The sequence below is a fragment of the Anopheles marshallii genome, chromosome 3, assembly GCF_943734725.1.
Source record: "Anopheles marshallii chromosome 3, idAnoMarsDA_429_01, whole genome shotgun sequence".
Lineage (NCBI taxonomy): Eukaryota > Metazoa > Arthropoda > Insecta > Diptera > Culicidae > Anopheles > Anopheles marshallii.
Genome location: NC_071327.1, coordinates 55,152,578 through 55,167,051, shown reverse-complemented (window position 1 = coordinate 55,167,051; position 14,474 = coordinate 55,152,578). Strand labels below are relative to the sequence as shown.

General features: G+C 44.7%; 2 protein-coding genes across 2 annotated transcripts; both read left to right on the top strand.

Annotated features, from left to right (window-relative positions):
• The first annotated feature begins 7,021 nt into the window (after window positions 1–7,021).
• On the top strand, window positions 7,022–13,004 carry LOC128715866 (iron-sulfur clusters transporter ABCB7, mitochondrial). The gene is made up of 7 exons (XM_053810784.1): window positions 7,022–7,150; window positions 9,031–9,205; window positions 10,566–10,974; window positions 11,047–11,201; window positions 11,282–11,448; window positions 11,519–12,700; window positions 12,765–13,004. The coding sequence occupies exons 1-7, from the start codon at window positions 7,022–7,024 to the stop codon at window positions 13,002–13,004; spliced, it is 2,457 nt and encodes an 818-aa protein (XP_053666759.1).
• A 508-nt stretch (window positions 13,005–13,512) lies between these two features.
• LOC128711557 (RNA-binding protein 8A) lies at window positions 13,513–14,007 on the top strand. Its single transcript, XM_053806438.1, has one exon. The coding sequence runs from the start codon at window positions 13,513–13,515 to the stop codon at window positions 14,005–14,007; it is 495 nt and encodes a 164-aa protein (XP_053662413.1).
• Window positions 14,008–14,474: the final 467 nt, after the last annotated feature.

The window sequence follows — 14,474 nt, the reverse complement described above, 5'->3', positions numbered from 1 at the left end:
TAACTATTTTTTCCAAAAAACAAAGAAATTTCATTTTGAAACAAATGAAATCCTTACACAAGTACTAGAAAATCATCCAACGAATGTTTGATGAAAATTTTAAGTCAATCGGTTTGCAGGTCTTCAAAAAATTCTGGATTTGCAAAACGCTGTTTTGAGAAAATTTGCGTTTGAACATTGAGAATTTGTATTTTCGTACTTTTTGGCGGTGTCCTCTTTGAGGCATGGAGTCGTTATTTGTCGGTATATTGATGTGAAATTTTCATGAGATATTCTGGAAACCTTCAGTTGTAGGAGAACGCAAAAAAATCGTGCTTTTTTCGAGCATGCTAACTGTATATAAACTTCAAAATGTATAAGTACTCGTGAGGAGTTTAACATCGCGTGATGTATAATTAAATAGTCAAAAAAGGAAACATTTATACAGAACAACATAATATTAACTAGTAAAGTAATGTGTCAAAAATTAGCAAAAGATAACTCCACCGAACTAAACAAAACTGAAATATTTTAAACTATCTCACAATCTGTATATAAGAAAAATCACAAAAAAAATGTGCCAAGAAAGTATCATTAATGCAATCTCACTCAACACTACTCGGTAGCGAACGCAATCAAATAAACATCACTGCTTAGAACGTACGGAGATGCGTAACAGTTGCGCGTAAAAATAGCAAACCCCAGCAAATGTACCGAATCCGCATCTCTCCACTGCACCATAAGGTAAGCAGCGCATAATGATCGTACAGTTAGGTTTCGTGATGAGCATTGGCAGACATCTGACAAACCCGGAGAAGTAAACAACGATCAACACAGTACGCGGCGTGATCGTGCATTCTGTACCTCTGCATCTCGAATCCCGGTGTAATGGGGGTATGGATTGTGGTAAGGTAACCGTAAGTAATCCCGAACTGCCTGGTGCAAAGGTGAATTTTTACCAACAACCCCCCATTCACCAACATTCGTTGGTCTAAGGCCAATTTACCAATATTCAAAAGCCCTCTGTCCCAAATCACAAACTTCCAATTTTGGAGCGGTATGTACATGTTTCCAAAATTGCATACTTACACGTACGGGAAATTGCACCCAGTTTCGCACCTCTTTTTAATTTATTTCCCCCGGGCCGGGTGAGAAATTTGTACAAAACCCCGAGAAACACATCCAACCCATCGAGAGCAGGTCCGAAAAACCTTTCGGGGAAGGTGAAGAGTTTTACTGTCGATCCATTATTTTGGCACAGTTTCCTCGATCGCGAGCAGTGCGGATGCATGGGGTGGGTTTTTTTTTTTTCGAGAAAGCTTCGACCGTCGAAGAAAGACGCCACACACATCCGGAACCAACAAAATTGTGTTGTTTGCCTTTGCTGGACGAATTTTGAAAGACGGCCGTCTGTTAGAATGTGAAAGAAGCCACTTGTGTCGTTGGTTTTAGGGTACGAAAAAAGGGGTGATCGCCTCCCTTTCGCTGGAAGCACACGGTAAACCTACATCGGCGAATGGCATCACACGCACACACTCGCGGTATTGTTGCACGTGTTTCTCGCTTTGCGACGAGCGACAACTAAACCGAGCGAATCCTTATCAGTGCAACACGGTAGACGATTTTATTTCGACTGCGAAAGAAGGTTCTTCTTAACCCGCTTAACCTCACTCGTCTGTATGTTTTCGTGAGCACTTCACTTTGAAGAATTCGCACACTCCACTAATAAAGACACAGTTATAATGACTTTTGTTTATTGCAAATAAATTTGTACGTTTTTACACTGTTTTACTATTTGTTTTTCAAAGCACTTCTGATAGCATCTTCCCTTTAGAGTAACATTCATCAAAACTTTGCCTCACCGTGATCGTTTTAAACTACACTACACTTCACGCTTAAATTGCCCGTGCCCGCACACCAATGCACAATCGCCCCCGTTTTTTTGTTTTTTTTTTTCTTGTGTTCAACCCTTCCGAACCCCAGTTTTGTAGCTTTAATTTCAAAACGAAAGAAAGCACTCACCCTCACCGGACGGACGGTTTCATTTTGTTTACTGCCAAGCGTACGAAATATGCTGCCGTCCACACCGGACAATGGCTTGCGGATGACTTCCACGCGCGTTTCAGTCTGTGGAGCTTCGAACCTGCCGTCTCTCGCAACGGCTAGATCACCTGCGCGCAGTGCTGTTGGTAAAGGGGTGGCGTGATCGGCGAGAAGAGCATAGCGTAGAGCGCTAGAGCTAGCAAGAGCTGAGCTGCTTCTGCTGCTGCTGATTGGGGGAAAATGATTGAAGGTGTTCTGCGCGGTGTAGCGCTGCTGACTATTGCGGACGTATTTTTGCTCAGCTTTTAGCTTATAAATGCATTCGTTGGAATACTCATTCCGTATTGGCAGATCAGTATTTTATTAATGGGCAGAATGAATTAAAAACGTTCAGTAACGAAAAGTAACTACATGATCCTCAATTAGGCATTAGATACAATAACTTGTGTTGAAATTGTCCTCCCTGGGGTGAAAAATTTAACCATTTGTTAAATCAGTTTTATTGTTGAATAGAACTAGCAGATTTGGGAAATTATTTGTAAGGCTTCCAACGTCATACACTAGCATGGAAAGAGCAAATACGTTGCAAACTTCCGCTTCTTTAATTGCTTTTAGACCAGGACTACAATTACCAACTGTTTTAAACAATGGTTGCTTCATGAGCAATTTCGAAGCGCTGAATTATTTTTTAAATACTCTTTAAAGTCTTTTCTTAAGCATAGCTACGTAGAAGTAATTGGGTGTTAGGTGAATCTGATTCATGAATCCATTAGCCGAATTAGTCTTGGGTGAGATTAATTCTAATCAATGAGAGTGCATGGATTTTCAAACCGAATGAATGAGTCTGAACCTCCATTACAGGCATGCATGGATCCTAAAAGATTCATAAATCATCCAAGAGTTATGGCCTTCAAGGTGCCAAAAATTGCTTTGTTTTTTTTTCAGCCATATGACTTGCTCGGTAGCTTTGGTGTTAAACATTTCCCAATGGGAACATTTCGACCAAACGCCATACAAAAATCCGCAGTAACCTCTACTTCTCTCTTGCTTGTACTCCTGAGTGCACTCATGCGCTCGGTAACTCTGCACGGCGACGGCAAGCATTGGACTGGTGCTTAGCCGTGACCCGGCCGAGAAGAGGGTTTTTTCCTCGATGAGAAAGTACACCGATCACATCTGTTCTGTCGGAGTATGGAAACTAAAAAATGTATCATGTAGAATAATGTTTTGCACGAAAAGAAACGAATAGATATCTAGAATAGAATCGAATGGAGTAGAGAACCGAGCCTGCCCGAGAAAAGGCATAATGCAAGGAGGAAATGCCTTGCACTAATTGTTTCCATTTAATGCAATGCGCCATCTTGTAAAAATGAATAAATAGAAGACAGAAAATGATAGGACCAAGTTTCTGTACAAAACTAAAGGTTGTAAAATATAGGAACATAAGTAATGCAACAGGAACCAAACGAAACAAAGTGATAATACATACCAAACCTTAATGTAAAACAGTGAAAGCTGTAAAGTGTAGAAAAATAAGCAACGCAACAATGAGATAACAACAAACATTAACAAACTCATGTTTCATTCGCAATACCAAAAATTGTATTTATTATTATTTTTTTAACTGTAATACAACCAAGCACAGGCCACACGAATAAGAAACAAATATCTTTTATTTGTATTTTATCTTTTGAAACATATCACAATTTCAGTAATGGTCTGATGTAACAATAAATATCACAATCTGGTCAGAGATAGTTGAATCCATAGGCTGGTGTGTTAACAAACAAATTGCTTACCTATCACGGTAATGCAATTGTCATTCGTCCCGAAACGTGTGAAGCAGTGGCACAGACGTACATTCTCCCGCACGTCTTGTTACCACTAACTTCGATACGATCTCGATCCGTCGAACACTGGAGATCACCACTGCTCGACAGAAATGCATGCTTTATAGAACATTGTGCACGAGCCCATAGTATCACCAATTGATACTATTTTCCGGTCCAGTTTCTGTCCGATCGCAATCAGTTCTCTGCATCAACATCCATGCCCATTGCAGCAGAATGTAGTTTTCCAAAGCTGCCGTCCGTGGCCAGATACCAACCGTTGTTCTGCAGATTGAAACGTGGCCTCACGTGTCGGCCTTTCGGGTCTAATCAGGATAACTGATAGTCTGTTCGGGGGGCTTTGGTATCCCGAAGTATTCCGAACTCCGAAAACCGATTTATCATCTGCTGCAGCTACTGCCAAGCAAACGCTTCAAATGCTGGAGTACGCTTTCGAAACGGTACGTCGAGGTGGCAGATAATGACCCGAAACGAAGCAGTTAATCGTGCACATGCAACAAATTGTGAACGTTAAAAGTCATAAACCTTACGACGTGAACCGTTTCGAATTCCTTCGCGAACTTGTCCAGCATTTTATCCGTAATTGACCACTTTGATCCGTGCGCCACTTTGATTATGCGCCTTTAACACTATGAAGGAAGAATATTGAAAAATGAACGCATGTTCAGAACCCAGATCCAGTAGTCCAAATATGTTATGTGCTGTAGCTTGCGGTGCATTTTACAGGGCTCGGCAGTCTGTATTAGGGACGATGAAATCGGTTCCCATCGGCGCGACCAGTTTCCCGTCGCGCCACTCCATCGACATCCGCTGCCAGTTGCCGGGGTATAACAGGTGCAGCCGGTCAACGACAGGGACGTTCCAGACAATGTCGCATGCATCCAGTTCGAACAGCAGTGTATCGGGTTATCGATGTCCCACCCGAACATTACCCCGGAACACCTGTTCCGTGTTCTTAGGGGTATGCTCGTATGCCCACACCATCGTAAGCCTCTGCAGGTTGAATTCTACCCGCACCGTGCACTTATGGCAGCTCCAGCAACTGGTATGACCAATAACGCCTGGCGAAGTTGAAATAAATATTAGTGTCCTCTCATCAACCAATTCCTTATCATAAATTAAACTATTTGAACAATAATTTCTCTTACCTTCCAGAAATGACCTGGCAGGAGTGTCAGCGATTATGCCACGATCCTTACCGGTGATATGCATACCATTCCGCATAAGGCCGTTCAGCTCATCGATCACCGGGCGCAATTACATTTCCGCACTTATGGGCTTTATGAACCCACAATAGATGGCTGCCGTACTAGCTCCACTGTTGGCGAAGAGCGCAGACCAAAACTGGAGCGCTCCGCTATTAATCCATCGACCGATAGCGTGATCGTGAATCGCTGAACCGCTAGAGCATCTAAACTGAAATACATTAACAAATGTAGAGATAGTTAGACTTGCAGACGAAAGCTATGTTACTATGCATGGTTGATAGTAATTTTACGTACCGAAAATAACTGGACAACGTTTACTGAAGTCCGTTGTACCCGTAGGGCACCGACAGGGGCGTCCTCGACAATGGCAAACGCATTAAGTTCGAGCAGCGGTTATCGTATTTCCGGTGTCCCGCCGGAACATTATTCCGGATCCCCTGATCCGTGTGCTTCGGGGTATGCTTGTATGGCCGCACCATCGTAAGCCTTTGCAGGTTGAATTCTCCCCGCACCGTGCACTTTTGGCAGCTCCAGCAACCGGTGTGACCAACAACGCCTGGCAAAGTCAAAATAAATATTAGTGTCACTCTCATCAACCAATTCCTTATCATAAATTAAACTATTTGAACAATAATTTTTCTTACCTTTCTCAAATGCCTTGGCAGGAATGTCCGCTTTTTTGCCACGATCCCCAACGGTTATATATGCATACCATTCCGCATAAGGCCGTTCAGCTCATCGACCACCGGGCGCAATTACATTTCCGCGCTTGTGGGCCTTAAGAGCCCACAATAGATGGCTGCCGTCGCTACTAGCTTCACTGTCGGCATCTCGTTGCCGGCGAAAAGCACAGGCCAAAACTGGAGTGCAATCCATCGACCGACAGTGTGATTGTGAGCTGCTGAATCGCAGGCGGAGCATCTAAACTGAAATACATAAACAAATGTAGAGATAATTAAACCAGCAGACGAAAACTATGATACTATGCATGATTGATAATAATTTTGCTTACCTAAAATAACTGGACAAAATTTTCTGAAATTCTTCGTACAAGTAGAGCTCACCGCCAAGCTTAACCAATTCTACTTGACGCGTGCGTTTTGGTTTCCATCAAAGCTCTGGCGTTTAGAGGCACGCTTACGCCAGCTCTTCTAAATAGTTGCAAAACCATGTCGATGGACCGATGTGTTGCGTTATTCGACAATGCCCAATATCGGATCCCGTCGACAAGCGGCATTGTGTCGAACGTGCGCGTGTTCCCCGCTTCCACGCTGCTGACGCCAGATAAACTGTCACACTCGCGTAGATAATCGGTGAGCGGTTTGGTTACTACCGGTTCCACCGTTAACGTTTCTTCCGGACCCACCGGTAACGACTCTTCCGTAACCGCCGGCTGCTGGAGTGTGGTTTCTGCACTCGGAGGCGAAACAACATGCGCTTGGCTTTTTACAAAAAAAAAAATGGAACCGTTTTGCAATTGGAGTGAACACACACACACAGCACTCAACTTACCTTTTCGTCTAGGGCGCGCTGGCTGTTTAACTTCTCCGGACGCGTCCACGTTCAAGAACTTTGCCGCCCGGCGATAAAACCCACCGGTTCGACGTTCGCGCTTGAGCTCTTCGGACATTGCTTATAAAATCAAGCTGGATTTGAGGAAAAATTGCGTTTAAAACCTGCACTTTGATTACGAGGAAATTGCTATGGCTGTTGAAAGCGTGTGGCTTATTCTTTTATGCTTTGATGGATTGAATGCTGTCACTTTTAACAGCCAAACTACACACACAGGTTGACAACTCAACAAATCATTGAACTTTGGGTCAAGCTGAGAATTAAAAGCTGACTCGAAATAACATCGAAACTCCTGAAACTTATCGTTTTGCTGTCATCGCAGCTCGGTTTGCAAAAAGTATGCTGTCAGTACGAAACGTCAGCTGAAAAATGGCCGCGCTGCTGCAAGTTGTATCAAAACAAGCTCCCCAATTGAACCGCAGCCTGCTGGAAGGTGTACGACTTTCGTATAAAAATCATCATCCACTGTGTGAAAACTATTGCCGCCTTCACGCACGGGTAAGTGTGGAACGAATCCATTCCTTTCACGCTCGATTTATTCCTTACCACGCTTAGAACAGCGTCGCAAGCACCACCAGCCGACGGTACTCTCGCGTAGTGCGTAATCCTGTGCTCTGCTCTACTGACGATAGTGTATCGGTGGAGGCATGGTGGTAGAGAGTGAAAATATATGGGACTTGCAATGTTTTGTTTGCCGTTTTCTTATTTCAAATTTTAATTCCCTTTTCCCCATCTGTGACTGATAATTGGTCTGTGTACAATTTCAGCCGTGACTCATCTTTTCGCTCTCTGCCCCAACCGCCACCGATTGCACGTATCCGATATTTCTGATAAGGTGACCCAAAAGAGACCTATCTCTTATCAGAAGAAAGGCGAAAAAATCACATCCAACACATCCCTCACGGTCAAGGCCATATCTTACGTCCGCTTGGAGTTGCAAACAGCTGCCGGCCTTACATAATCACGACGCAATGACAGCTGACGGAATGACCTCGATACACCGACAAGAAGGAAGAAAACGCACAAAACATCCCAAAGAATGCGTGGAACATATAGCGCTGTTTCGGTGGCTAAAAGGACTGGGATGGAGGAATGAAACGGCGCTAAGAATAGCCAACTTTGAAAACACCGGCAAAGGATTATACTCACGGAAAGCGCTAGGGCATGGAGATTGTCTGATAGCCCTGCCGTACGAAGCCATGATTGGGCTTAATGTTCTCGAACGTGATGAAGCTTTTCGCAATATGTTCGATGAGGTAGCTCTGCAAGAGAGTGCCCTTTCGTCGGAAAAGCTTTCCTTTCAGGCCCTGCTGGCGTTTTACTTGTGTGCAAGCAAATGCTCCCGCTTGGATGTGTATCTTCAATCACTTCCAACCGGCTTCTCGAATCCATACTTTTGCACAAAGCAAGAGCTGGTCTATCTATCGGAAGTGTTGCTGCAAAGAATGGTGGAGCAAAATGGTCAGATAAAGAGCGCGGTGGAGAAAATCCATTCCGTCCTGCGCGAGGACTTCAGGCACAGTATCGAACTGGAAAAATTTAAATGGGCTTACTTCGTGGTTAACACGCGGAGCGTTTTCCTCGACCCGATGGCAGTGAAAATGATCAACAGCTTTCTACCGTCCGGATCAATGTTTGAGGATTTCCTAGCAGATGAACCATCCATGGCATTGGCACCGTTTCTGGACTTTTTCAACCACCAGTGTGGTACGAAAACACAGAGCGAACTGTCACTATCGATCGCACAGATACGCGATCGCTTGCTAAAGGAACAACCGCTGGAGCTATGCTACAACCTTCACACCGATACGACATACCAACCTGGTAGTCAAATTTTCATCAGTTACGGCCCACACAATAACACCAAATTGTTGCTCGATTATGGATTTTCCATTCCCTCGAATCCGGACGACTTTGTAGAGCTTACCATTGGCACTATTAACGATTTCATCAAGCACGATCCGGAGTTACGCTGTTTGCGCTTGCCACGTGAAAAATATCGCTTTCTGGCCGATCACCATCTCGACGAGCAGTTGTTTTTCGTGGCGGATGATCTGCTGAGTCACAATCTCGCCGTCTGCCTGACGGTTCTGTTCCTGGAGCGTAACATTCACCACATGAAAATTGTGGCATTTGCATCAACGCCACCGCTCGAACCGATCCGGGGTATAGCCCTTCGTCTGGTGGATTTTTTACTGCTGGAAATCGCACAAAGCGTCCAAGGACTAAACACGCTGCCGGAGCTTAGTCCTGCCGGAACCGCTTACCGGGAGTACCGTCGAGAGTGTGGTGCATTTTTGAATAAAATTAAAAATAGCTTTTAAGTAGCTGTGCGATTGTTTCCTTTGCCTAAACTGCTTTGTATCTTTACAAATTAGCAACTGCATGTTAGTGCGGTCGTTGTCGCTAGCTGGTACAATGACAACCGGAAAAGAAGAAGCTTGCTGGAGCCTTGGGCTCAAAGGCGAAGCTATTCCACCAATACGAAACCGACGAGTAACCAGCAAGCGACCGAAAATGCCCTCCTGAACATCTTCCAAAAGAAGAAGAAAGGTAAGCGGAAAGCATCCAAATAGAGCAATAATTATTTAATTTTAAATTTTAGTTTTCTCAAGAATATTAACCAGCACCTACGCGTAATGTAATTGTTACATCTAAATTGTGCCTTCCACATTACTAACCCTCGTGATGCATTAGCTAATAATTACTGTATTGCATTTTTTTGAAGTAAAATACATGAATCCCTTTTGGCATGTTTTATATCGAGAAAAGAAAATAAAATTACTAACCTACTACAGTATAATACATACAACTTATTATTTAGTATGTGAACATACAAACGTTCCCTACCATCTAATGAAGAATCCAGCATTGTTTCATTTTTTGTAGTTATCTTACTGTGCACAAACAAATTTGGATAAAAATATCAGTGAATTCAAATCATTCACTACGAAATCTGCAGACGTTACACCAGAGAGAAAACGATTTACATTGTAAGGTACGGCAACGTCAACTATAGCCGAATTGGAATTCTATAATTCCTTCTTCCATCCGGAGAATGAGCTTTTAGTTCTAAAGATGAAGATCAAGCCCAAAGCGATATCGTCATTCACCCTGGAGGTCAAAACAATCGGACAAAACAATGGAAGAGTATCTGAAGTAGATGAGCTTGCTGTTACGGCAACTCGTGAACGAATTACTGAAGATTTTGGTAATCAGCCAATCCTCGCAATGGCACTCGGATATGAAGAAAAGACCGTTTTAGAGTGAACCACAAATCGTATCCAATAATTTCGAAACTAGCGTTGGCAAGCGTTCTAGCTGGCCAATAGGGGTACGACGCATTTTTCGCTAGAAGGCTTACAAAACATAGGATTCGAACTAAATTTCTTTCATTCATATCTTCATTAATATTTTCTTTCGCCATTTAACATTAATCCGCTGTTTGCAAAATACATTCGTAGACCGTTTTGCCTTTTAATTGTTTGCTTTGCTCAGTACCATGCGATTTGTTTGCCAATTCCCATTTGTATTATTTGGCACACACGTTACTCCAAAGGGTCATCCAGAGCTGTGACCATTCCACATTGTTTATATTTACACGAACATTTTCAAACATAATCCACGTTCCACAAGCTGATTGTGAGTCGAAAATGCACACATTAAGAACTTCGTTGCGTGTTATTTGTTTGTACATTTTACGTTTCGTTTTGAGTCGAAAGACATCGTTCCGAATGGGGTGTTACGTTATTCTCTGGTACCTCTTTCTTTCTTTTCTCTCCTTTCTCCTATTGCTATTTGAAACTCGAATCAAAACATGATGATGATCCTTCGCGCCGAATATTTTACACACCCACCCACATTCGGCTAACGCAAATATGAAAATCGAACGAAATTATCGAATCCCTCACAGCCCCCCTCGGTGGTGTTCCATCTTGGGGAAACCGAACCATTCATAGCGACTCACTGCCAGCGGGTAGTTTAGCGAAGGAAATGTGTCCCCACGCCCCGAAACGGCAACGCCCACAGCTAGCTCAGCAGGAACGATACTATCGGTTGCATTCATCATCGCCGCTCACGGGGCAACTAGCGAAACCACCTACCATAACTTCGTACGGGGTCTCCCTCCTATCACAACCCTCACTGCAAGCACCATTCACGAAACAACCACCACCCATTCGTCATTGTTTTCATCTAGGGCACCATCCGGCTTCGGGCGAATCGATCGGCACGTACGATGGACCGGAAATTAAAGCGACGGATATGATCAAAGCGATGGCGACCTACATCTGGCCAAAGGATGATGCGATGGTGCGAAAGCGGTAAGAAAAAGCTACAAAACCTCGACCGTGAACGTGAAAATATCGTGACTTTACTTTAAATTTCCTTTTCAGGGTTCTAATTTCATTAAGCTTGCTGGGTGGAGCAAAGGTGCTGAATGTATGCGTTCCGTTCCTATTTAAGATGGGCGTTGATAATCTGAATCTGCTGAGCATGGACACGGTACCGCAAGCCGCCTCAGCATTAACGATCTCCGTGCTGTTGGGATGTAAGACAGTAAGGAAAAGGTTACTGTGTTTCCCGTTCTAATGCACTTCTTCTACCGGGGTTGGACACTCTCTCATACAGATGGTATTGCACGGGCCGGTGCAGCTGGGTTCAACGAGCTACGGAATGCAGTGTTCGCACGCGTTGCCCAGCATTCGATACGCAAAATTGCCACCAATGTGTTCCTGCATTTGCACAATCTCGATCTACAGTTTCATCTCAGCAAACAAACTGGTGCGCTATCGAAGGTATGATGTACATTCGCCGGAGAACAGTGTAACGACAAATAATTGTTCCTCTCTATTCCTCCTTCCCTAGACGATTGATCGCGGTTCGCGTGGCATCAACTTTGTGCTGACGGCGATGGTGTTTAACGTTGTACCGACCATGTTTGAGCTGGCGCTCGTGTCAAGCATACTCGGCGTCAAGTGTGGCATGGCCTACGCTGCCCTGTCGATGGGTTGCGTTGGTGTGTACAGTGCGTACACGCTCGCGGTAACCCAGTGGCGTACCAAGTTCCGCATCTACATGAACCAGGCGGAGAACGAAGCGGGCAATAAGGCGGTGGATTCGCTGATCAACTACGAAACGGTAAAATATTTCAACAACGAACAGTACGAAGCGAATCGTTACGATCAGGTGTTGAAGAAATACGAAGACGCTAGTCTGAAGACCAGCACCAGTTTGGCGCTGCTAAACTTTGGCCAAAATGCCATCTTCAGCGTGGCCCTGAGCACGATTATGGTGATGGCGGCAAACGAGATCGCACAGGGCCGTATGACGGTTGGCGATCTGGTGATGGTGAATGGGCTTCTCTTTCAGCTGTCGATACCGCTCGGGTTTCTTGGGAGTGTGTATCGCGAGGTCCGCCAGGCATTGCTCGACATGCGCACAATGTTTACGCTGATGGGCGTCCAGAGTGCGATCCAGAGCCGTGTGAATGCGCCACCGCTAGACGTGCGACGCGAGACGGCCTCGATCGAGTTCCGCAACGTTGGTTTCCGGTATGCCCATAGTAACGACATTTTTAAGGATCTTTCGTTTACCATCCCGGCGGGTATGAAGATAGCCATTGTCGGTGGATCTGGTTCGGGGAAGTCCTCGATGGTGCGTTTGCTTTACCGCTTTTTTGAACCCAGTACGGGTGAGATCTTGATCAATGGACAAAACATCCGAGAGGTGGATCTGCAGAGCTTACGACGGGCGATCGCGGTTGTGCCGCAAGACTCGGTACTGTTCCACGATACCATCCGACACAACATCCACTATGGTGATTTGTCGAAATCACAGGAACAGCTTGAGGATGCTGCCCGAATGGCGGATCTGCACGACTCAATTCAGCAATGGCCCAAACAGTACGATACGCAGGTCGGTGAACGGGGCCTTAAATTATCTGGTGGTGAAAAGCAACGGGTAGCGATAGCGCGAGCAATCTTGAAAAATTCACCTATCCTTATATTCGACGAAGCCACGAGCAGTTTGGATTCGATCACCGAACACGTGAGTAGTAATGCCTCATAGCTGTTGTACGATATTTTTACGGATTTTTTTCTCCCGTTTGTAGAACATCCTTCAAGCGTTGGCGCGGGCAACGGATAATCGTACCAGCATCTGCATTGCCCACCGTCTGTCAACCGTGATGGATGCGGATGAGATATTAGTCCTTGAGAATGGGCGCGTTGGTCAGCGTGGGACGCACGAACAATTGCTAAAAAGCGGAGGTCTCTACACAAAGCTGTGGGACACACAGAATCGGTTGTACAATATTGGTAGCAAGAAACCGAATGATAACGAGAAAAAGTGACGAATGTAGAAGATGTCTTCTTATACCACCGGAAAGGTGCAAGATTTAACGGGGAGCATTGTTAACTATTTTTAAACCCTACCACTGATGTTCACTTAGCCTCGAAATTTTCCACAAGTAGAACAGTTGAGGATGGTGGAGAAATAGATGAATTGGTGATTATTTTGATTCAATGCGACTATATTAGATAGATTGTTATGTAAAGTGTACAGTGAAAATGAACAGATAAACTAAAATATATACAAACAAACAGTACAATCTCCACGTTTATGTATTTTGGATTGAGAGCGGGATGAAAACGTAATTTTAATTTTGAAAATGGGAACTCACAGCACCAACCGACAGCATTTTCATCCGGTACACCCGCGGGCTGTCTGTTGCGTTTGACAGCTGTCAAATCGGTCAAAACACATCGATTCGGAGAAAGTTTGCAAACATCAACCACGACGCGGAGTGGAGCAAAAGTTTAGTGAAAATCCTAGCCCTAAAACGCACATTTGAACACACAATGGCCGATGTGCTCGATATCTACAACCACGAGGAGTTCGAGGTGGACGAAGATGGCGACCAGGGAATCGCCCGACTGAAGGAGAAGGCTCGCAAACGGAAAGGACGCGGTTTCGGCAATGAAAGCATTCCCCGGGAAACTATCGATTACGAGCGAATGCAGGACGACGAAGAGGAAGCGGAACCGGGCCCACAGCGATCGGTCGAAGGATGGATTCTGTTTGTGACGTCGATTCACGAGGAAGCGCAGGAGGACGACATACAGGAGAAGTTCTGCGAGTTCGGTGACATCAAAAACATTCACCTCAATCTGGACCGCCGGACCGGCTTCCTCAAGGGTTACGCGTTGGTGGAGTACGAAACGTACAAGCAAGCGCTAGCGGCGAAAGAAGCACTGAACGGTTCGGAGGTACTTGGACAGACGATTTCCGTCGACTGGTGCTTCGTCAAGGGACCAAAGAAGCTTAAAAAATCTTCCGAACGACGCCGACGATAGGAGAATAAGGAAGACGGGTAGCGGAGCAGCGAACCTACTAATTATCGTTTAAGTAGGTAAAACATACATGCATGCAAAACCACAGGAACTCATCAAGCACGAATCGTTTGTCGATTGTGTTCTACACCCAGGAAATAAAGAAGTAGAGGATAGAACATATATTGTTCATGTAAAATTTGAATGAAATAAATTAAACAACTAACTACCAAACATACCTCGTTCGGTGAGACTATATTTCCAGCTGTTTAATGTTTTCTACCCCAGGGATCATCTTCACTTTCGCATTAGAACAAGAAGGAGGCAAACCCGATGCGTTTGATTTTCTCAATCCGCTTTTCGCTTGAACCGTTTGGGCCTGGCAGTAGTGTACCACTAGCAGGAGGCATCCTTCTCGGAGGCTTTCCAATGCTCATGGCATCTTTCAGCAGTAGATCGTGTTCTCGATTGTTGGTTGCTTTCGTACCGGT

Coding starts and splice junctions, on each gene's coding strand:
- LOC128715866 (XM_053810784.1), top strand. CDS start 7,022: ATGGCCGCGCTGCTGCAAGTTGTATCAAAACAAGCTCCCCAATTGAAC. Junction 11,202..11,281: donor GATCTCCGTGCTGTTGGGAT/GTAAGACAGTAA, acceptor TCTCTCATACAG/ATGGTATTGCACGGGCCGGT. Junction 12,701..12,764: donor TGGATTCGATCACCGAACAC/GTGAGTAGTAAT, acceptor TCCCGTTTGTAG/AACATCCTTCAAGCGTTGGC.
- LOC128711557 (XM_053806438.1), top strand. CDS start 13,513: ATGGCCGATGTGCTCGATATCTACAACCACGAGGAGTTCGAGGTGGAC.